Source organism: Archocentrus centrarchus, chromosome 21, assembly GCF_007364275.1.
Source record: "Archocentrus centrarchus isolate MPI-CPG fArcCen1 chromosome 21, fArcCen1, whole genome shotgun sequence".
NCBI lineage: Eukaryota > Metazoa > Chordata > Actinopteri > Cichliformes > Cichlidae > Archocentrus > Archocentrus centrarchus.
In genome coordinates this window covers 15,653,817-15,676,478 of record NC_044366.1, presented here as the reverse complement: position 1 = coordinate 15,676,478, position 22,662 = coordinate 15,653,817, and the positions used below count along the sequence as shown (strand labels likewise).

The window sequence follows — 22,662 nt, the reverse complement described above, 5'->3', positions numbered from 1 at the left end:
ACAACTGACAAAGTTTCATGGCCAGGTCCTTTTGTCTCATTATTCCATAATAAATTAAGCAGATAAAAGTACTAGAGTTGATTCCAAGTACTGGACCTTGTATTTGGTTATTTTTCACCAGCGCTCTCATAATGGGGTCAAAAGAGATGGAAGTGAAGGAGGTCAACAATAGGCCAATGAAAGGAAATAAACTCATCAGAGAGTTAAAAAAAAACTTCAGAAGTGGCAGAGTCAACAATCTGGTATATTTTTAAAAAGAATGCATATACTTGCCAGCTCAGCAACACCAAAAGGTCTGAAAGACACCCCCACCCCTCCCAAAAAAATGCATGATCATAGAACTCCATGGTTAAGAAAAACACCTCCACAAAATCTATCCAGGTAAAGAACACTCTCAAGGAGGTAGGTGTATCATGCACAAATCTACAATCAATGAATGTAAATACAGAGGATTTTCATCAAGGTGAAAACTACTAGTTACACTCATGAAAAAGAAGGCCAGATTAGACTTTGCCAGAAAACATTTAAAAGAGCCTGCACAGTTCTGGAAAAAAAAATCTTTCGATGGATAAAATCAAGATTAACTGGAAGCAGAATGATATGGGGCTATGGCTGTAATTATAATCCACTGTGGTGTGTACACAGGCAAAATTTTTAAAAAATGTGTAACTGTCCAACTTATGGAACTTAGGCAGTATTATTAAAAGGCATACATTCTCATTGTTATGCAGATGATACCCAGCTTTATTTATCCATGAAGCCAGATGACACACACACCAATGAGTTAAAATGTCTTAAAGACATAAAGGCCTGGATGACCTCTAATTTCCTGCTTCTAAATCTAGCTAAAATTGAAGTTATTGTACTCGGGCCTACAAACCATAGAAACGTGGTGTCTAACCAGATACTTACTCTGGATGGCATTAATTTGGCCTCCAGTAACACTGTGAGGAATCTTGGAGTCATTTTGGACCAGGATATGTCCTTCAATGCACATATTAAACAAATATGTAGGACTGCTTTCTTGCATTTGCGCAATAGTTCTAAAATTAGAACATCCTGTCTCAGTATGATGTTGAAAAACTAGTTCATGTATTTATTACTTCTAGGCTGGACAAATTCATTACTATCAGGTTGTCTGTAAGCTCCCTGAAAAGCCTTCTGCTGATCCAAAATGCTGCAGTGAGCGTACCGACAGGAGCTAGAAAGAGAGAGCATATTTCTCCCATATTGGCCTCTCTTCATTGGCTCCCTGTTAAATCCAGAATTTAATTTGAAATCCTTGAATTCAATTTTGAATTAATTTCATTTTGAAATTTGTGATCCTTTTTTTTTTTTTTTTTTTTTAATTGGCAACACAAAAATCAAGCGATTCACATGCAGTTCAAAAACATACATTTATTTTGTCCAATAAAGTCATGAAAATAATTCTGATATGCAATAAAATTGGAGAAAAAATGAACTATTTAACAAAAAAAATAAGGGTTGAAGTTTAGACATGAATGAGTAAAATCGAGCGTATTTTAAATGCAGCGTGAAAGTGAAACTGCCTGTTACAGAAGAAGCACCACAGCAGTGATCAGCTCCGGACTTTTACAACACTGAATGTGCAAAATGAAATGTGAATGTTTGCTGATATGTTTGGAGAGTATGCTGGCTGGACAGCTTGGCTTATAGTTATTTAAAATGAATTTTTCATTTTCAAATTCAGTTTCAAATTAATGTACAAAGCATTTTAATCAAGCATAACAGAAGAGTGCACCATCAGGCAAAGAAAGTATACAGCGAACACAAATCAATCAGATGATCACAGTTTATTGTGAGCTCCTTGTAGGCTGGATCTCTGTGTTACTGGCTTCAATGAGATCATCTTAAGGAACCGCTGTTGAGATTCTTCTTAATGATCGTTCATACGTGAGTATGGGTTATCCTTTGCCAGACCTGAGAAGAACAATGAAAAAGGAGAATCTGTAATCATTAAATGTGTCTATAGAAATATAAATTATTCAGATGCGGGCTGGGCTTTTTATGGTTTACATTTCATGAATGTGGATTAAAAAGATCACATTTTCAAGTCTAAAACACGTTGAGACTGAATTTTAGTTTATAAGATGTATGCAGTGCACTGTTTCTCCAGCAGATGGCACTACTGGATAGCTTTGTATTTTATTTTTTTATGTATTTTTTTTTCCCTCTTTGTGCATAAGGACTTTTTAATTTTCATCGTTAGTTTCTTCTGCTCAGGTTCCATTATCTTTATCTATTTTTGAATCAATCTCATCGTTGGCATTCTGGTTTATTCCGTTTTTTTTGTTTGGTTGTTTTTTTTTTGCTGCTGTTTGATCACTGCACATATAAACTGAGCACTGTCAAAACAAACCTCTCTGATGATTTACATTTACATTTCATAACCCATTCAAGCCACACACAAAAAAATGAGTCTCACCATATTTGTGCCTGATTTCATCATGCCTCATCTGCATTTCTGTCCTCCTGAGAGGAACAAAGACAAATTGTTAGACAACAGAAGACACTGGCACGCCTCCAAAAAAATTGGAACTACGGCTTTGAGATCGACACAAAGTACTGCTTTGATGTGTTGATAGTATCTATTAAAACCCATTTTAATTGATACTTGCTCAATAATCTACACAGTTACAGAAAGTCAAAAAATATGTAGTGTAGGAGAGACCCTCCCCCACTTCCTGCCTGTGTTTGATAATGGAATACTGTTGGAAACAACCCATGAAAGAACTGCGTTATCTGTGTGGGCGGACAAGAGTGGGATAAGGTGGACCAGCGGATAAGCTGTATCTGAGCAGCCATACACAATTTTTGTCATGTGACTCTTTTTTTGTTTAAAGAAAAACTTACGTAAAAGACACTTTCCTGCCTGTAAAAACTTTTTTTCTCTTCACCTGCTTGATCTTTAAATTTAGTTCCTTATAGGTAAGCTAGCCTTGCAGGCATTTTGAATAGGATTTCCTTAAAAATTTGACTTGCTAGTGTTTATGTCACTGGTTAAAAAGTTTGTGGTAATATATGTTGTAGCATAATATAAACATATATTGGTCTTCATGTTATGTGTATTGGCTAAAAGGTCACAGTTGAGTGTACCTGTGAATGTTCATGCCAATCAAAAGGATGAATGTTTAATTCAGTTTAAGGCTTAAATGTGAGAAACTTGGCAAAGAATCTTCATGTTTCAAAACTGTAGAGAAATTAGGTGCAATATTTATTTAATTAAATCAGCAAGAGCTGAACAGAACTTGTGCAGATTAGGAAAGTGTGGAGCTCCAGGGAGATCAGTCGACGCACCACGCTACGTTTGTTCCACTCGAATGATACACGCAGAACTACAAAAGCTTTCATGACCCAGCGCCTGCGCCAAATCCTCTCAATGCGATGGCCAGGAAAAAAATGAGCAACATCAAACTGCAGCAACAGATAGAGCGATGGACCGCGGAAGAACAGAGCTTGAGAAGAAGCTGGCAATGGCTTGGGCATGCCCAACATCACAAGACAGTAATGGACATGGAGCCCACAAAGAAAAAGAAAGAGGGAAGACCACGAAACCCCTTCCATCGGGACCTCATCATAGACGTTGAAGCGACAGGACTGGGGTGGGAACAGGACAGACAGTGCTGGCGGGCAGTTGTCGATGGCCTATTCTCCAGGAAGGGCAAATAGCCTAACTATATTTATTTCATCAGCACCAATAAACTCATCAGAATTGGATTTAGAGTTCTATTTAAAAGATGGTTAGTAACACAGTAACTGTTTTCTCAAATGGATTAACTTACCCCTATTTTGGGGCAAGCTAAGATACAAGACCACTTTTTGGGGACTTCACATTTTGTCTATTTGAGTTAGGCACACCGCTAAGGTTTCAGTTGATGGCAAACATCCTGAACTTATGTTATATGCACACTGACTGAAGTTAAAAATGCCTCACCTTACCCCACCCAACTTTACGGTTAAATTATCTCTTGTCAGACACATACTCCACAGCCCCTCACCGAGCTTTCTGACGGGCATTCCTCAGCCGGGTTTGTCGCTCCATCTGTGCGTCCTCTCTCTTTTTTCTATAATGTAAAGATTGATAAGCTTTATGTTTCTGCACATAAATATTTATATTCAAATATGAACATCAAGGGTGAGCTTTTTCTCTCTTTGCTTGATACACAAATTGGTATGTAATTTACTTTCAGCTTTATCCATTTAGAGAACAAAACTGAATTCCAACTTTTTTCACACAAAAGCCCTTAATTTTATTTTTTTATTTCCTAAAATTAACAGTATTAGAAGAAACAGGAGGATACTCTAATAGAAAGAGCAAAGTTACTGCAGTCACAAACTCTGGCAGCATTTTGGAGATAGCGGTATCAGCCTAGCCTCACAGAATAACAACCCATTGTGTTCCTCATCCTCGTCCTCCTCCTGCTTTCGCTCACATGTTGAACCACATTTCACAGCCAGCACTTCATAAGACTTCACGCTTACCCAAATCTTTCACACTTGCAGCAGCAGAAGCAGCAAACAAGAATGGCAATGATGATGATGCCAGCCAGCACTGATATGGTGATGATCAGGATCTGGAAGTTGACTGTAAATTAAAGGTGGACACACAGGGACAGGGTTAAAAAAAAAAAAAAAAAAAAAAAAAAAAAGAAAATATATATATATATATATATATATATATATATAAAAATAAATAATATAGAAAAAGATTGTGATTTCTGAAGAACATGCACCATGGTTAGAAACTCATGATTACTGTTTTTTTTTTCTTTCATGGCTCACAAGGTGCATTTTTCTTATTTAACTGACTTTTAAAATGTCATAAATGTCTTTTACAGACAACTTACTGCTCTAGCAACAGTTTCATACTAGACTCAAAGTCCAAACTCATATATTCATTTTACAATCAAGTAGGAAAAACAGAAGCTGATCACAGCTTAGAAGCTTCACTGGACAATGTTATGACTCTATTTCAGCCTTGCACATATTCACCACGCCAACAATTAATAACAGTAACAACAGTGTATTTGCATGTCTTACGCCAGCATAGCCCCCATCTCGCATCGTTCAGTGGACAAACACTGCTGGAGGGCAGGACGCTCTTCACCGGGTAATCGACGCATTTTTTGGTCGGTATGCACCACAGACACTGCAACAAACGGCCACAAACAGTTAAGTTGAACGCCTTATCCTTTAAGCCTTGGTTTTCATGGCAACCAGCTACAGGGTGTGTATTTGGCTGCGATGTAGCAAACCTACTGTCACATTCTGCAGGCATTCATCACAACTGGTGTTGGATCTCAAGGCACAGGGAACTGAAACAGAGATAAACTATTGACATACACATACAGGAAGTAAAATAATACCAGCTTGATATAAGTTCACTTTGTGTGACAGATTAGGGATCCTTGCAACGGCAGAGATTCCATTAGCCTAACCGAGACACACAAAAGAAAAACTTTCATGTGTGTCAATGCATATTTCCACTATGCAGATGCCATGTGACTGCCTCCTGACCTGACTCTGGCAGGCCAAAACAAAGCACGGCACTAACACATATAGGAAGGGGGTAAAAAAAAATAAAGAAAAAGAAACTACTTACTGCCAGCTGGAGCAGGAGTCGATGTTTGCGCTGTAACTGTAACAATAATACCGCAGGAAATTAAGGCAAAAACAAAGACGGACGCGCTGTGCATGGTGATATGAGTGAAATCCCACAGCTGGACTGCGTGGAAAAAACAAGAAGGGCTCGAGAAGAGTCAGTGAAGGCTGAGCTCTGGGTTACGAGTGGTGACGTCACGAACTCCTGACTCTGGTGTCATCAAACAGCTGCAGAGTGACACATCTCATTGAAAATCATGTTTTATTATTGTCCGAAAATGGAGACTAAAGACGCCCTGTGCTCATTAGCTCTTTGACACTTTATGCTGGAGCACATACCAGATTCAACTAGTTACAGCATTTATATTTATACCGTATGACAGATTATATATATATATATATATATATATATATATATATATATATATATATATATTTTTTTTTTTTTTTTTTTTTTTACCACCTTACACCACAATACTTGCTTTCATTTTTTATTTAGGTTCCTTATTGTATCATATTTAGATTTTATTGGGCTTTTGTTGCATTTTCGATTTTCTTTAGATTAATTTTGCGCCTTTCCAAGTTATTCTGCTTTGTAATCATATATTTATTTTATTAAGTTAAAGCTGGTTTTCATGTTTTGGCTGCTGTTACACCATCATTTCACAGCTTTAGGGATAAATAATGTATTTCTTGCCTTCTCTCATCTTTTGAAACTTTGCAAATTTAACTTTGTAACACGAAGAAGTATTTGCTAATAATTACAGATTAAAATAAGACTTTACTGACCACAACACTACTAACCAGCAGTAGTCCCATCTTTACCAGCTGCAACTTCACCAAAGCAGTTGGCATATGAATACATTAATAAATATAAGCAAACATGCATATATATATACACATATATAAACCATGTATGTATGTGTAGATAGATAACTGACTGGTTAAACATTGTTAAATATTTAAGTACAACAGTTACTGTTTGTTGCTTCTTAATTATTTGAGCACTGGTCATCTTTTAATTTTATTGCATTGCATAAAGGCCCGAGCTAAGGTCTAATCAGGTAACGAGTGAAAGGGCCTTGTAACTATGACTGACTTTACAAACTCGTGTTCAGCAGCTGTGATCTGTGGCAGCGTTTTGTAATAATGTTTTCATGTCATTACATTTTTGTCTTCTTTCTTCCTTAGTCTGTTGTCCTGTCTGTTTCTCCTGGTCACAGCAGATGGCTGCCCCTCCCTGAACCTGGTTTTGCTGGAGTTTTCTTCCTGTTAAAAGGGAGTTTTTCCTTCCCACCTTTGCAAAGTGCTTGCTCATCAGGGGTCATGCAACTGTTGGGGGTTTCTCCAGAATACTGTAGTGTCTTTACCTTACAGCAGGTGACTGTTGTTGTGATTTGGTGCGATATAAATCAACCTGAGCTGAACTGAAACCTGAATGACCGATGCGCTGAAAGTGAGATCTAAAGAGGTGGCAGACACAATTACCCTAATGACATTTGTTAAGTAGATGATGCGACAAGAGATGAGACAATATCAAACAGCTTTTGAAATACAATAATTTATTAAAGCATCTTTAAATTCTGATATAAAACATTTTCTGATTTTCCTTCAAAAAACAAAAAACAAAAATCAGAAATCTCAGAAATACAGTCATCATCGATGGCAAGATCGGTCTCTGGTGTGGCCGCCGGCAGCTGACCAGAGTGCCTACGTGAGTATGATTGGAGGGCTATGGAAGACGGTAATGTAATGTGAGGTAAATACTAAGTTTAATATGTTGTGATGACATCATCCTATCATGGACTATAATGTTGTTTGGTTGGCATAAGCTTGATTCACTTGTGTTCTTTTACAATGGTGTAAGCAGAGGAAAGATCTTCTGGCTAGTCAGTAACAGAAACCGAGCAAGTTGGGTGCTGAGGGCAACACACAAAGCAATTATTTCAGCAGTGGCAAAAGCTCAGAAACATGACACAGAATGGCAAAAAAAAAAAAAATCAATAGTAAGTTATGAACAGCTTGTCCATTTCAGAAACATCAGTTTTTGTGTCTCTGAAGCCACAAATAACAGGGAAAAAAAAGTTATAACAAAACTGCATCACTGCATTTCAAGCACACTACTCACTTCTCCCAAACAATTTTTACACTTCAATAAATAAATAACTCACCCTCACACGGTCGCTGACATCGCTTAAAAAAAAAAAAAAAAAAAAAAAAAAAAAAAAAAAAGACACGCTCTTTAGTCAGAAGGCATTTTCCTGTATGCTTGTTTAGAAACATCAGCGAACATCAGCTTTGGCTTTTACACACACACTCAGCTCAAACATTACATCAGCTCAACCCAGAGTGCCTGTTTAAGGAGAGAAGCACAAATAATTTGACTGATTTTATTAATCGTCGCCTTATGACAAAACACAGTGTTTATAGACACTGTGGTGCAGTGAATAATTCACATTTAACTTCTCTTTCGGACTTCCACGAGGCAAATTGCGATTACAGCTAAAACTTGACCATTTTATATTATGATCCTGCAAGGCCACATCTACACTGACACTATTACTTGAAAATAGCTACAAATAGCCACAAGGCAAGATGAAGAAGCTAAACTTTCTGCTTTCTGGGAGAATGACAGTTATTTTACACAATAACCTGAGGGAAACTCCATTTAGGGGAACATTCATCACAACGGATCGCAGTATTCAGTAGAATAACTGCTTTTAAAGGTGCTAGTTCTGTCAGTGTACGTTTTTTTCCATTTGCAACACATTTACAGATGTCTAGGTTTGAAAGAAATTCACTATAGTGACAACCAAAAGGTTTGGGAGGAAAGAGCGTGCGAGCTCCGGCAACTTTCTCTGAACGTTAAAATAAAACCAATGAAAGGAAACCTGAATAACATTTCAAGTAACGTGAGAAATGACCAGTGTAAAAAAGAAATGTTTGGAGACTGCGTAGAGGGCGGCAAACACTCAGGCGCTTGAATGTTCCCGCATGTGCCACAAGCAGTAGCGAATCAACATTGCGTCGCGGCAGAAAGGAAATCTTTCTGGATGGAGATTGTCTGTGTTGCTACATTGCTCAAGTCAAAATCTCTGAAGCCTTTTCCCATCTCTGCACCGTCTCTCCTCGCTTGTTATGAGTCAGGTGTCGGTAGCCGAGCGCGTATTATCCTGTCCAGCGAATCACCTGATCCAGCTGGTTCCATAACTGGATACAGACTTCACACTGCAGCGCTTCTTTACGATCATGTTTATGTAGGCTTTCATGATCTTTGTGATCTCTCCAACCTGCCAACGTAAAGATTAAAAAAAAAAAAAAAAAAAAGTTAAAAAAAAAAAAGTTGCAGATGTAAAGGATACAGTAATGATTAAATTAAGAAAAACCCACTCCTCTTTGTTCAGAACTGTGGGCCTTTATGTTTTTGCTACAATGTGTTATCGCTCCGCTAGTTGTCCACATGAGGTGATTTGGTTTTTTTTAACCTCTGGAGTGCCTCTGGGAAAATAAGCTCCCTCTAAAGAAAAACGGGATTAAAATGTGTACCTGCGGGGTTTCAAAGAACATTTCTCTCTCATCCACCGTGATCTTGTAGGTGCAGGGCTGCGGAGCACCAAAGAAGATGATGTGTTCATAAGGGAAGGTCTCCAGAGGCTTTGGCTCCCCTCTTTTGTAGACGGACACATTCTCAGCACTCACACTTAACCAGAGATCATGTGGGAAGCCTCCTTCTTTGCACTGCCAAGACATGAAAACGCAATATTTATCGCAGGCTGATGATACAACAATGACCCATGTTACATACAGTTTCTTCATCAATATCATAAAATTTGGTGTTTTTGTCTCTGAGTTCAAATAACAGCAGCCAGCCAACCTGCAGGATCATCTTTGCAGCTGACCAATCACACTGCTGTGATGTCATAGCTTTGACAAGTAATGTGAGAAATGGCAAGAGTCTTCCAGGGCAGCTTCTCTTGTTGTGGAAGACAAACGGTAGACGGGCTGGTACTACTAGAGTGTTAATACTCAATTTGAGCACTCAAAGCACTTTCTACTACAAGTCTCGTTCACCCAATCACACACACATTCATACAGGACTTTTATCTATACTTGCAGGACATGCAGACTGGTGGAACCAAGGATCGATCTACCAAACTTCAGATTGATAGAAGACCTGTTACACTGCCCCTAACCACAGGGTGGCTATTACTCAAAGCACAGATGAGTCTGGGGTGAATCAAACCTTCAAATGCAGAAATTTCACCCAGATTGCGGGGGGGGGGGGGGGGGGGGTTAAAATAGACCCTTTCACAGTGATAACAATATATCAAAAAGGTTTTCTGGCTGTCCTGATGGCAAGTTTCTCTTAAGTGCATCCTTTTTCCCCCGAGTTGCAATAATGTGACTAGTCAATTTCAATGATGGTACGGGGGCAACACTGATTATGATGATGTAGAAACAACAGCAGCACAGCACAACAATCATACCACATAACAAACTGAATGAATTTTAGATTTTAAGAAAAAGAGAGCTCTGGATCAGTACTTGGTATCTAAGTGTCAGTGTTGAGGCATTTGAAGCTGGAAGCAAAAAAAAAAAAAAAAAAAAAAAAAAAAAATCAGATTGGTCTATATTGCTACTACTGACAATAATGTGGTTTAGAATTTAGACTCACCTCAACGTCAAACAGTGTGGATCCATATCCAGGCCACTCTTTGATGATAGTCATATATTTGAGCATAGCCTGGTGCTGGTCCAAACCTTTGAGGCGGGACCACTTCTCCATGATGCTTGCCCTGGTTGCAGACATCTCCTCCTTTATCCACATCTCCAACATCTGCTCCTCCTCCATGCGCTGCTTCTTCATCGAGCCTGTCTTTAGCCCACGGCGCAGCGTCCCATCGAGGAAGCTAGTTCTCCGACGCTCCAGAGTTTGGCCCGACCCCGAGGCTCCACCCACCTTGGTAAACTGTAGGATGCGACTGCGCAGGCGGCCCACGGGGTAGACGTTTTCCAGGTTCCATGTGACTCGTGCTTTGTCTCCATATAGGAACTGCAGGCGGAGAGCGGCAAGGTGCTGCAGGGTCTCTTCACGGGCAGGGAAATGACCCCTGGTTAAACTCTCATGGGCCTGAAGGAAGAGAGAAAAAAAAATAATTCTGCCAAGTGTACACTTGATTTCTCTTTTAAATAAAACAGAATATGAACAGTTAAGCATACCTGCTCAAACATGAAGGCAAACTCCACTCCTTCCTTTGGCATGCTTTCCACATCCAAGAAACAGTAGAGTTTGAAATACAGTTTCCATTGGCCTTCATCCTGAGCTTCCTCACTGCCAGCCAGTCTGAGGAGGAATGCCATAAATCTGTCACTTACACATCTGTTCTTATCTATCACTAGAATATCTTATTATTATTATCATGTCCTGAACATAAATGTTTATGCACCTCACAAAACACTTGTGTTTTAATAAAAAAAGATATGATAAAATATGTTATCTTTTAAAAAATGTATCCACGTGGTGTAAAATATACCTTTCGAATTTAGCCAAAACATCAGCCACCAGGACCCTGCTTTCCACGGCTTTGTCGACACTGTTGTTGTGCTCAAAGAGTGCAAACATGTTCCTGCTGTCCTCCATAGCCAGACCTCTGATTAACTTCTCCACCACCTGAACAATGAAAACCAAAATTAAAACCATGTGTTTAGTACACATTAATATAGCTCTCTCTCTCTTGCCATGTGTAATGAGGCAAAAAAAAAAAAATCACAGTGACAGCTTGCAGAGAAGCTTAAAATTTCCTATGTTGCAGCAGCAGCTTGCTCACCTCTCCAGCGGTAGTGTGCGAGTTAATAGAAATCTTGCAGGAGCCTCCTCCGTGGCAGTACACTGTGGTGGTCATTTCCTGTCTGTTAAGCAGTGCAATGATTTCCTCTTGGGAAGGTACGAACTCTCTGGTCTTGGTCTTCTTCAGAGACTCACCAATGAAATGGGCAAACATTTCAATTTCTGTGCCTGGGAAGAGCTCCTTAATCCTGAGGAAACCACAGGTTAAAAAAAAAAAGGAGTGAACTAGAAGTTTCAGCTAGAGAACGTCTTGCGATCGGGTCACTCCTGTCAGGAGGCCACCTGGACCATACCCATGATGGAAAAAAATTACATGTTTAGACACTTGAAAAAGAAGATACGTAATATAAGGAGTTCCATACACATAAAAACAATAAAGTCTGTGGGATAAGGCATCAGGTTTAAAGGCCCTACAGCCTTTCAGTCCCTACTATTGTGACACTATCTCATTTACAATATCAGAAGACATATAAACTCAAATCAACCTTGGCAGTATTTTCTAAGAAAATAGGTGTCTCTAGCGCCACATTTTTACATTAACACACACATACACACACACACACACACACACACACAATACAAACACCATCAGTCATGCTGTCACAGCTGGATGGTTTGCAACCATTCGTTAATCTTTTCTCACTGGAACAGGCTCGTACCGTTTCAGGTGAAACTTGAGGTAGCGTAGGATGCCTCGGCTGGGCAGGAAGGTGCAGCTCATACAGGTCAAGAGATGCCAGTGGGCGCGATTGGCAGGACTGTTTGGGTGCGGGACGTGATTGGTTTGCTTGATCAGCTGACAGTAAACCTCATCCCTTAATGGCCTCAAGTCTTGACAGGTCTGCAGGATTCCTTGGATGATTGGCACAGGGTCAGACACAGCCTCCATCTCCTGCAGTGAGTTGAAAATCTTCAGGGCCTCATCCTGCAGGCTGGTGTAACCCTTTTCTTTTTGCACTGAGGGAGAAGGAAAGGGGCAGAGTTAACTTTCAGTTTTGTTACTCAACTTACTCATTTGGCTTAAGTAACTTGATATATTACAACTGGACACTTTTTAATGTATTTAAAGTCTTGAAAGAAAGGTTTTTGTCTTACAAGTTCTCATCTTTCTGAAGTCTCTGTAAAAATAGCTAACCTTTCCCCAATTTGTAAGCCTTTATATCCTAAAATAGACACTGTGGCAGATTCTGCTACTTAATGAAGAAAAATAAAAGTATATACATTGGAAAATGCATGAATAAAGGTACATTTTCATGTAAAAACTGCTCAGTGCTGAATATTTAACATTTGGTACTTCCTGACAAGCAAATTTATCAATTGCAATAGTTTGCATCCAGCAGCTGCAGGACCAAATGCTTACAGTGGATGCTGACATCTCCATAAGGCAGAGGTAGAAGAGGGGAGTGCAAAGGATGCTGGGTATATCTCAGGATGGGGTTCCTCCAGTATGTCTGCTCCACTGCCTCCACATTCAAACTGCTCTCCTGGAAAGACAGAGGAGCAAATTAGTGATTTTTTTTTACATTTCAAATTATAGATGTTTCTTAAATAGAGGAAGGTTTACACTTGATAAGAAAAGAGCAGAGCAGCAATAATGGTGATGATGCTCATTATCACTGCAGTAAATTAAATACAAGGCTGAGTGTATTACATAAAAAAATAGAGGCAAACAAATGTGTTGAAGCAGGAAAAACTAAAGCCAAGAGAAGGTCACAGCACACAGATAGTGAGTCCAAGTACCTCACTTTATTACAATGTGTGTCCTTGCCAGAGGCTTGCATGACTGAAAAGAGTTTGATTTACAATAACATCAATGAAATGTGATGTAGTCTGCCAAAACGGGGAAAACAGCGAATGCGTGAATACCTTGATGTCTCTGATGAGTTGCTGTGTTGGTGTTTCAATGGGAACTTTACTGTCTATGGCGGCCTGTATGGCATTCGCCCACCTCATGGCTTCGTTCAGCATTTTGGTGTAAAGCCGATAGGAGTGTTTACGGCCATGGACAATTATATTCCAGTAGCCTGGGTGAGAGGGAAAGATAATCATGATAAGGCAAGGCAAAGTTTATTTCTATAGCACATTAAAAACAACTACAGTTGACCAAAGTGCTGTACAGATCATCAAAACATGCAATAGTCATTAAAACAACTTAAGGAAATTGTGAAAAAGATGAACGATCTGCACACCAGAGTTTCCACATTTTCTTGAATGCTAAAGTTTAGGACTACAGCACTGATATATTAAGATGACTTTGAAGAAAGTTTAACTGACCAGTGTCCTTGAAAACTTTCTCATCTGGCTGCACCACAGAGCACAGGCTGTTGAGGACCAGCGTTCCCAATTTGGAAGCACTACGTTCCGATGACTTGTAATAGTCCAGAGAGTTAGTGGTGAGAACAAACCAGCGCTTCTTCAGCTTCAGAGAAGTACTTTTGGCTCCTGACTTCATCTCTTTATGGAGCCAGCCTGTGGCGGTAAAATAAGAAATGCAGGCTGAACTGTGCTACCTTCAATATTCTGTGCACAGCACTTAAACCAGTACATATGTAGCCACATAAATCAATTCAAAATCCTCTCACCTCTGACTATGAATTCCTGTCCATCAACCCTAGAGTCTCCCTTAGATTTCTGCAGCAGGCCTATCCAGTGGTGCATCTCCTCAGGTGTGTCTGTGTTGCAGTGGATCACTCTGTTAGCCGTGATGATCACAAACGAGTTTGGTCTGGGAAAGAAAACACAGCACAGTTTTGGTTTGTTTTTCATTTTCATGTACTTGCTGTTGGACCACAGGCCACAGCTTGAATACATAGATTTAATCAGGCAAGTGTTAGAGGAAATGATTTCTTACCTGTCTGGGTTGTCTGATGCACAAACAGAATCAATCAAGCCCACATCCAATGTGCCCTGGACAGAGAAAAATGGTGTTGATGATAATAATTGTCAGCTTTTGTAGAAATATTTGATTAAAACAAATATCTATTATGGCTACATTAATGCATACATCTTTACATGATATAAACAACCCTGCAATCTTTTAAAATTCCAAAGAATGGACAATGGTGTGTGCACTTTTTTCCCCTTCAGCTTAGATTTACTATATGACCCAGAGCTGGACCATTGCACGGTTCAATTTCATGCTTCTCCACTGCTGCTGAAATATGGACTTGAGGCTGGGGCCCAGGCAGTAGAGAGGTAAAACAGCACTAACCACTGCATTCTTTGGGTTGGCCTGTTCGTGGTGCATCTCCATGAGCTGCTCCGGACTGGCGCTGTGGACCCGACTCAGCACATTGAACCAACCACTAAATGGGTCAGAGGGAGTTCAGAAAGCAAATGTCAGCAAACATGTAATTGAAAATGACACCATGAACTTCTTCTGGCAACCACAAGGGGGAACTTTATTTCTACACATCAATTTAACCTTGAAAGGAAAACACTATTTACAAAACAACTTCACTCTATTCTAAGAAATATGTAAATGTAGAAATTTGTACCTGGCATCTTCGGGAGACTCTGCATAGATGTGATACGTCCTCTCCTCAGTTACAATATTTAGTGCGTTTTCCTTCTCATGATTGTCCAATATTTCCCTGCATAAACACAAAGAATAAACCGTTACTGCGTGTGGTTATTTTTATTTCAAGCTAACGAGTTCAATCAAAGCTAAAAATAAACGAACAAAGAAACAGAGCTTTGATTTCTAATGCCACAGAGTGAGAACTGAGTCTTACTTGGCTGTATGGATATCGATGGTGCCTTTCAGCTTCTCTTCGCTGTCATTCTCGAAATACATGAGCTTTGACTCGCGCAGAACGAACCAGCGCATCTTCCAGTTGCGCCGAGACAAAGTGGACATCCCTCCTCCTTTCTTGTAAAGCCAGCCAGATTTGAGGGAGTCCTGCTTTGCACGGAACCACATGAAAGTTTCATCTTTGAGCACGCACCAGCGACGGCGCCATGGGATCATCAAACCGCCTGAGAGACGAGAAAAGGATGGTAATTTTTTGTTGTTTATTGGGAAATCGCAGTATGGTGGGAGACGTATAAATCAGACATCATACACCTCTGTCATGCACGCACAGAAAGATGCACTGAAAAAACACAATGCATGAAAAGCTCCCTCAGTGAATTACACTTTGCAGCCCCATATAAGCATAAAACAACGGAAAACAAATGAGTAAGAAACTAAGAATGCCTGCAAGAAAACAGACAAAATGGATATAAAAGCTGCGCACAGACAATCTGCACGCCTGCTGGGCAGTGTTTTGTTAGAGCTACTCACTCTTCATGTAGAGGTAGCCATGGAAGTATGGAGGCCCCGTACCATTCAGCAGACCCACTCTGCCATTACAAACTTCTTCATCTGTGTCCACATATCCGTCATTGTCCTCATCGCTGTCAATGAACTGAAGAAAGGACACCAGCATTTAAAATACATGTGGCAGTGACTTTTCAAGGTTAAATAAACAAAAAAACCCCACAAAAGCAGAAATGTATACAAGCAACACGTTTAGAAATATTCAAACTGTAAACCTGCATGTTTGCAAAGTCATTTAAAAGTAAGCTCTTTTTCCTGAAGGTCGAGTCGAATTGTCATTTTGCAATTTAAGCGCCCAAAATATGTCTGACCTTGTAGTCAGTCTCCTTTAAAACACACCCACGCAAATAGACACACACGACAACACATGCACCCATCCTTCTTTCCCTTTGACGTTGGCTGATCTCCAGTGTTAGGTCTCTGCGTACACATTCACCGGCTTGTCAGCAAAGCCAAAGTAAACATTTCCAGCAGTGTTGTTCTGTGATTCTGAAATAAGCCTCTGATAAGATGCAGCCTTGGAGAAATATATTTTGTAACTAACTTCAAGACAATCTTTCTTGAGGCAATATGAGGAAGTATAATAAGCACAGGTGAGTTTCAGTGTATGGGAGAACAATGGCTTAAGTTAGACCAGATGTGGAAATGGAAAATTCAGTGATACCATGTTTTGGTAAACTGAGAAAAAAGTTAAAGGCTGCATTTGAACAAATCATCCAGTTTTCTCCAGAGGGGATTTCCTGTCTTGGCTAGATTTAGTGATTTACTTTCTACTTCCACTGGACCTCAGAGTTCGTGCCAAACAAGCTACCCATTTAAAAGTGAAACTCTGCACATTTTCCAGTAAAACGGCTCCACAGAATTTAATAACCATGACTCTTTATTGTTATTTCTTACTGAGTCTGAGCTGCCTCTGAAGGAGTCCAGGCTGTTCTGAGTGCACGAGGATTTTCGCAGCACCTCCTCATCCGTGATATGGCCATCATTAGTGCTAGCACCTGAACTCCCGTGAGCCTCCTCAAACTCTTCCTGGTCATAGTCTGACTCTGTGTCTGGCAGGTTTGTGTGAGTTGGCTCTTCATTTACAGGCTCAAAGTCTGAGGCCCTCTGGCATGGCTGTCTTTCTCCATTAGTAAGGAAAGGAGGAGGTGGAGGGTGGGGGATTTGGGAGTCTGTGAGAACAGGGGCATGACTCAGTCCGTTGGGGGTATCTTGGCTGAGCTTTCCTGGTGCAAGAGAGGCTGATGAGGAGGAGCCCACTAATCCTTCCGCAAAGGCAGGCGGAGGAGGGGGAATACTTTGGAATACTTCCTTGTCAAGAGGAACCGCAGCTGGAAGTGGGAAGTCAGGCAAAGCAATGCGCTCATCCTCTGCGTGGAAACCTTCGTCTACCTCGTCTTCGGCCAGAGGTGCGGTAGATTCAGCTGGGTCGTGGAGGTTCTCCTCGCTCGAAAGGGACGGCTCTAAACCACCAAAGTCCAGCAGTTCCAAGAATTCAGTAGCTACACGGGAAGCCTCTTTTTCCAGTCTGTAGATCTCAGCATCCCTCATCTGACGCAGCTCCTCACGTGACACGTCGCCAAGAAGGGACACGCCGTCTTCCTGCTGCTTCTGCAGGCGCTCGATCTCTCTCTCGAGCCGCAGGATCTCCTCCATCTGACGGCTCTCCTCCTCAGAGGTGTGGCTGTAGGACAGAGTCTGGGACAGCTCCTTCTGTTGACCACACAAATTTAAGGAACAGCAAAATTAAGTTATTTATGTATATGTATTTATAGGAATTCTTTTCTGATATTGGTAATTAAAAGGGAAATTACCTTTTGACAAGCCCTGTTCACGAGTGAGCTCCTAAAAAGAAATTATTAACGTTAGTCCTGATGTACAGAAAGAAATTAAATTAAGAAATGATCAAAGTCATCAGGTATTAATAAATATCTGATGACTTGGATCCTCCTGGAAGCTCCTAACAAATCACAGAAATGAAATAGACACTATCTTATGCTGAGATCATTCCAGATGTGACTTGGGTGGTTTCATTAGTCCTCTTACACTTTTACTTTGCATTTTTCTATCCCAATAACTGTTATTTCAGCTGAATTAATTATCTTTGGGTTTCAGTATGGATGCATCCATAGAGCTGCATCTCTCTTTTGAGCCACATTCTTCACGTGAGCCTCACAAGTACCAAGTCACTTTACATTACAATCTCTGGAATATACTCTAATTATATTCAACTGAAAACTGCTTATAACTTATGTCTATATTGTGACTCACTTTTCCCCATTTAACATAGCGTAGGCAGAATGATACGTTGACAGGTTAACCTGCACTTGACCCAATGATGACAGCCTTCCCTGTTTTCTTCACAGCCACTGAATAAAAGCCTGAGCTTGGAAAAGTATCTGCCCTGAGCCAATCAATGTGGTCCCTCTACTCATGAGATGGCCAAACCCATCGCAACACTCGATCTTAATTGTGATAGCACACCTGTACATTTTTGTGCCCGTATTGTGCAGATTTGCATAAATCTGTGGACAGACATCTAAATGCCAACCAAAGTGCTCAAAACTACCTGCAAAAGAAGGTGTCACGTGCACCACCCGTACCAGCTGCCATCACAGCACACACAGACCCACACGCCTGCAGACACTGCGCTAAACACAGCACATCGTACCTTGGCTTTTCCTCATTTGCTGCGAACTTCTGTTTCTCCTCTTTCTCCTTAATCAGTCTTTGCTCCTCCTTCCTCATTAACTCCTCCTCTGCCCTCCTCTTGAGCTCCTCTTCGATTAGCTTCTGTTTCTCCTCCTCCTTCCTCCTCTCCTCCTCCTGCTGCCTCCTCTCTTCCATCCTCTTCTTCTCCTCTTCTACTCGCCTCCTCTCCTCTTCTTCTCTCTTCCTCCTCTCCTCCTCCTCTCTCTTCTGCTTCTCCTCCTTGAGCTGTCGATACAGGGCTCGGGCCAGCTGACCTCTGTGATGTTTCTGCAGGACAACGGCAGCCACGCGCAGGCGCAGAAAGACGCGTCTCCAAAAGTGAGCACGGTAGTTCTTCTGGATGGTGACGATGCTGGACAGAGCCCTCTTATACTGTTTCCTGATGAGAAAATCAAAAATGGACATTTGTAATCGGCATAAAGATCATATTTAATCTAACTTTATTGAGGAACATTCTGTCTCACCACAAACATATTTATAAAGTTGGACAGGCCTACATGGCCTCCTCCTAACGCCCCCTGCTATTCTCTGTTTAAACTAACACACTGGTATAAAAGCCTCTGCATTGTGAACTGTGCAATGTTTAGAGTCTGATGAGCTTGTGCTCTTCCATTATGGCAGTGTGGGCTGCTCTGTTTAGCCCTCTGACTAAGCCCCATCACCCACACACAATACATGCATTGAATACACACACATATAAACACGCACACACACAAATACACACGACTTTCTAAGGACCACACACATTGCTCTGACTCTCTGACCCTTACTCTGACCTAGTCTCCACAATAATCACTTCATGGCCTTTGTCGGGTCTCAGGATAGACCCTCACCGGAGATAAAGTTACTTATAATAATACAAAGGCTTGACTTGTGTATTTGGGGAACTTTTCAAGGCCCTTCTTTAGTATGAATGTCTCTGAGGGGAAGCAAACCCGCAACCTGAACACTGTCATCAATCCCATTTTAGTCTCTCAATGGAGCCTTTCAGAGGACTGTATGTAACTTTACACTATATATGGCAACATGCAGGTGGAGTGCAACAAGATGCCTCTGGGTGTCTGTGAGTGCAGCTTCTTAAATCACCACATTGATGGATATGTTGTCAGTCAGGCAGAGTGGACATGTGAAGAACTTGTTGCTTAGGCTGAAAACACAGATTTATATAGATTTGCTCAAGAGTGAGTGCACTTCTGACAGTGTAGGAATAAATTAAATCCTTGTTACACTCCGAAAACTGTATTTTTCAGAGCAGTCCAAGTATGGGGCACATTATGAACATCACTGTTCGTGTAGCAGAGGGCAATCAAGTTTTAACTTGAAAGATCACACTTTTTGGGCCTGTTTTTCCTCCTTGAGAGGTTGTTAAAATCAGATAATTCCTCATCTTTGAAGCTCCGGGGCAGTGGCACAAGTGGAATCAGATTGCAGGGAATCATAGGGATGTTGTGCAATTTAAATAAAATCTAGCACACTGTTAACCATGTGTACTTCCTTTGAAAGGAATGTGTTCTTTCATCAGACTTTTAAAATACATTTTCACCTGATAGAACTTAACTTAAGATGACCGGAAGATAGCAATGTCATTATTAAAGTGACTAGAAAATCCACATTGAGCAATTTTGTTTTGGTTATGTTGCATTCTCAGTTTATGAGTTAATCTTCCTATCTATAAAAATTTCTAAAGTAAAGTAAAGATATCTCTACATGGTTCTGCATGTCAGAAAACTGCTTTCCATCGACAGTTAAAACACTCTGGTAATTTGATTCTGTAATGACTGACCCATTGCCAAGTCAGCAAGGTTTAAGCCCACATAACGCACATCCACATACAAACCTACAGAGGTAAACTAAGGTAAAAGCATGCGCAAATACACATCACCCCGACCCCCAGCATACACACAGGCTGTACTACAGAACAAACACTGACAACTGTCTCTGCAACTCAGCCATCCATCCCCCCACCTCCACACTCCACCACTCACCACTCACCTTGCCACATAGCTGAGGATGTGGGCGCGGATCACCATGCCAGCCCTGCGCCGCACCTCTTCCCTCTCCTTCTCCAGCCTTTGCTCCAGGGCCTCCTTCAAGAACACCTGCGGGAAGAGCAGCGCCACGGCCGACAAGGAGTGACAGAGACAGGGAAACACAGAGAAGACGGTTGAGGGAGAGAGGAAAAACGGAATGGGTTAGTTCCTCTTCTTGGTAAGGCTGTAAAAGAGGGCCCACAGAGATGTAAAGGGCCCCTGTTGTCTGCTGGCAGCACCCCGTGCCCACTGCAGAGGAAGCTGTGGTGCAGCTGAGGCTAGCAGACTAGCTGCTCTCTCTGACTGCAGAACAGAGCAGAAGGGAAAACTGGGACTGAGACTGCAGTGTTACTGCTACTGTTACTGCTGCTGCAGAGCCTCATTGTGTTCAAGCGTCCTTCCTGAGCATTTCCCTTCTGCTGCTACCGCTGCGTTGGTAGTTCGACTGACGTGCACAGGCAGAAAGGCACAGAGAGGGAGGGGAGAGGTAGGGAGAGAGGAGCGATGAAAGGATGAGGGGGAGGGATGGTGGCTGGTGTCCAGATAGAAAGCCACGCCCTCCTTGCTCATATGAAGGAAAGAGAAAGAGTTTAGTTAACCCTTCCCTCACCACCAGAGTTTTCTCCCAGCCTTGTCTTTGCAGGGCATTTGACAGCTTGAAAGTCTCACTTGACTTGAATGCTTGCAAGAAATGAACATGCGGCAGGAACATGACATTATGGAACATAATCAGATTTTCACTGTCTGAATGTGTTTGCAGGCTGGGAACAGCAGCCAACTTAGATATTGCAATATCTGTTGCTGGGCTGGGTGATCAACAGCTCCTCTGATGGGGAAGACCCTTGCCTGCATGTATATTTGTGTCCCAGATGTTCCACTAATCAAAGGATCCCACAGCTGCAGCCCTGCCTGCCTGCCTGCCTCGATAAAGTCTGTGAGAGGAGGAAGCTTCCTCTTCGTCCACATCCTTCCCTCGTCTGTAAAACAAATGGCTTACAAACACACATACACAATCCATGCGACATCACCAAAGCCCCTAATTCTGGGTACACACATCCTCTGCACACAATCAGCACATACATAATTACACGCAGATTGTTTCTCCAAAGGAAATATAGCCCTCTTCTGTGTTTCAATCCCTTTCCCACAACCGACACTGCATTACCCTAAACCTGAAAATATTGTGCTGCCATGCATAAAATGAAGCACGCTCAGCCGCACTATGCCTTTTTGGGTTTTGCTTTGAGAAACTAGCCTTTTGCTTCACTTTTAATGTGCAGATACACTTTTCAAAGCAAAGCAGTCAGCAGCGACAGCCAAAGGTCAAAGTGCTGCTCACAGAAGTGAAGTTTTACCCACACAGTGACGCTGGAGATGTATACTGTGTGTACGTGTGAGAAATTTAATATAGATTGGCATGTGCACATTAGTGGTTATGCATCAGTTCAAAAGGAACCAAACATGTGGCTCGCATCAATTATTTTCTGTCTTGATGTATATTACAGCATGCCATGTGTGCAGCTGACACTATTCATAGTCTGCCAGCCAAATGGGTTATTACAACAAAACTGTCCAAAAAGGAACCAACAAATCTGAAATGTCTCAGTGATTTTTACAGCCACACAGGAACCACAACTTAAAGCAGGAAGTCAAATGTGGATTTAGCTGATTTTGAAAGAACTCCATAAAAAAACTGATTTATTTATATCCTCCGTTTTAGCGGTGCTGACCCTTTCACTCTGAGCATTAACACAGGTTTTACTGTCCGGATGAAACAAGCCATTAAAGGTTAATCATTCAATGGTAGCATGGAAAAAGGGGCAGGGGAATTGGTGATTGTTGGAAATAAAGAGCAGAAAAAGAGGGAGGTCATAGATAAGCTATATTGCCAACGATCATCTCTGTTATAACTTTTCTAAGATGAAGCATGACGTGTAACTTTCTACAAAGCTCTGCTTGGCTGCAACATTTCACCAGTGCTGTCTGCCTGCAAATCACACGCTTGAAGTTTAGTTTATTAAATCAACGGCTCAGTCAGTGTCAAGAGGCTAACACTCTTCTAGCTACAATAAGTTTGCCTCAGGATTACTGTAAGCCCCTCGGTTACAGTTACAGTAACAGTGTCAGGA

General features: G+C 41.2%; 2 protein-coding genes across 2 annotated transcripts in view; both read right to left on the bottom strand.

Moving 5' to 3' along the window:
• Window positions 1-1,718: 1,718 nt before the first annotated feature.
• Window positions 1,719-5,842, bottom strand: pttg1ipb (PTTG1 interacting protein b). Its single transcript, XM_030758101.1, has 7 exons — window positions 5,624-5,842; window positions 5,281-5,336; window positions 5,062-5,170; window positions 4,504-4,606; window positions 4,020-4,085; window positions 2,447-2,493; window positions 1,719-1,941 (listed from the first exon to the last, which is right to left on the bottom strand). Exons 1-7 carry the CDS (start codon window positions 5,715-5,717, stop codon window positions 1,898-1,900), a joined length of 519 nt encoding a protein of 172 aa, XP_030613961.1. The 5' UTR covers window positions 5,718-5,842; the 3' UTR covers window positions 1,719-1,897.
• A 1,981-nt stretch (window positions 5,843-7,823) lies between these two features.
• myo10l3 (myosin X, like 3) overlaps window positions 7,824-22,662 on the bottom strand; it is a 61,033-nt gene continuing 46,194 nt past the window's right edge. Inside the window, exons 22-41 of the mRNA XM_030758038.1 lie at window positions 20,496-20,602; window positions 18,463-18,882; window positions 17,606-17,636; window positions 16,689-17,504; window positions 15,756-15,879; window positions 15,205-15,448; window positions 14,968-15,063; window positions 14,682-14,775; window positions 14,322-14,377; window positions 14,053-14,195; window positions 13,745-13,939; window positions 13,337-13,494; window positions 12,831-12,954; window positions 12,130-12,427; window positions 11,451-11,658; window positions 11,157-11,293; window positions 10,843-10,966; window positions 10,298-10,753; window positions 9,169-9,360; window positions 7,824-8,912 (exon numbers count right to left, since the gene is read on the bottom strand). Of these exons, the coding sequence (XP_030613898.1) occupies window positions 8,808-8,912; window positions 9,169-9,360; window positions 10,298-10,753; window positions 10,843-10,966; window positions 11,157-11,293; window positions 11,451-11,658; window positions 12,130-12,427; window positions 12,831-12,954; window positions 13,337-13,494; window positions 13,745-13,939; window positions 14,053-14,195; window positions 14,322-14,377; window positions 14,682-14,775; window positions 14,968-15,063; window positions 15,205-15,448; window positions 15,756-15,879; window positions 16,689-17,504; window positions 17,606-17,636; window positions 18,463-18,882; window positions 20,496-20,602 (4,128 nt within the window). The 3' untranslated portion in view covers window positions 7,824-8,807. The remainder of the gene's footprint in view (window positions 8,913-9,168; window positions 9,361-10,297; window positions 10,754-10,842; window positions 10,967-11,156; window positions 11,294-11,450; window positions 11,659-12,129; window positions 12,428-12,830; window positions 12,955-13,336; window positions 13,495-13,744; window positions 13,940-14,052; window positions 14,196-14,321; window positions 14,378-14,681; window positions 14,776-14,967; window positions 15,064-15,204; window positions 15,449-15,755; window positions 15,880-16,688; window positions 17,505-17,605; window positions 17,637-18,462; window positions 18,883-20,495; window positions 20,603-22,662) is intronic.

Coding starts and splice junctions, on each gene's coding strand:
- pttg1ipb (XM_030758101.1), bottom strand. CDS start 5,717: ATGCACAGCGCGTCCGTCTTTGTTTTTGCCTTAATTTCCTGCGGTATT. Junction 4,607..5,061: donor GAGATGGGGGCTATGCTGGC/GTAAGACATGCA, acceptor TTTAATTTACAG/TCAACTTCCAGATCCTGATC. Junction 2,494..4,019: donor AATGCCCGTCAGAAAGCTCG/GTGAGGGGCTGT, acceptor TGTTCCTCTCAG/GAGGACAGAAATGCAGATGA.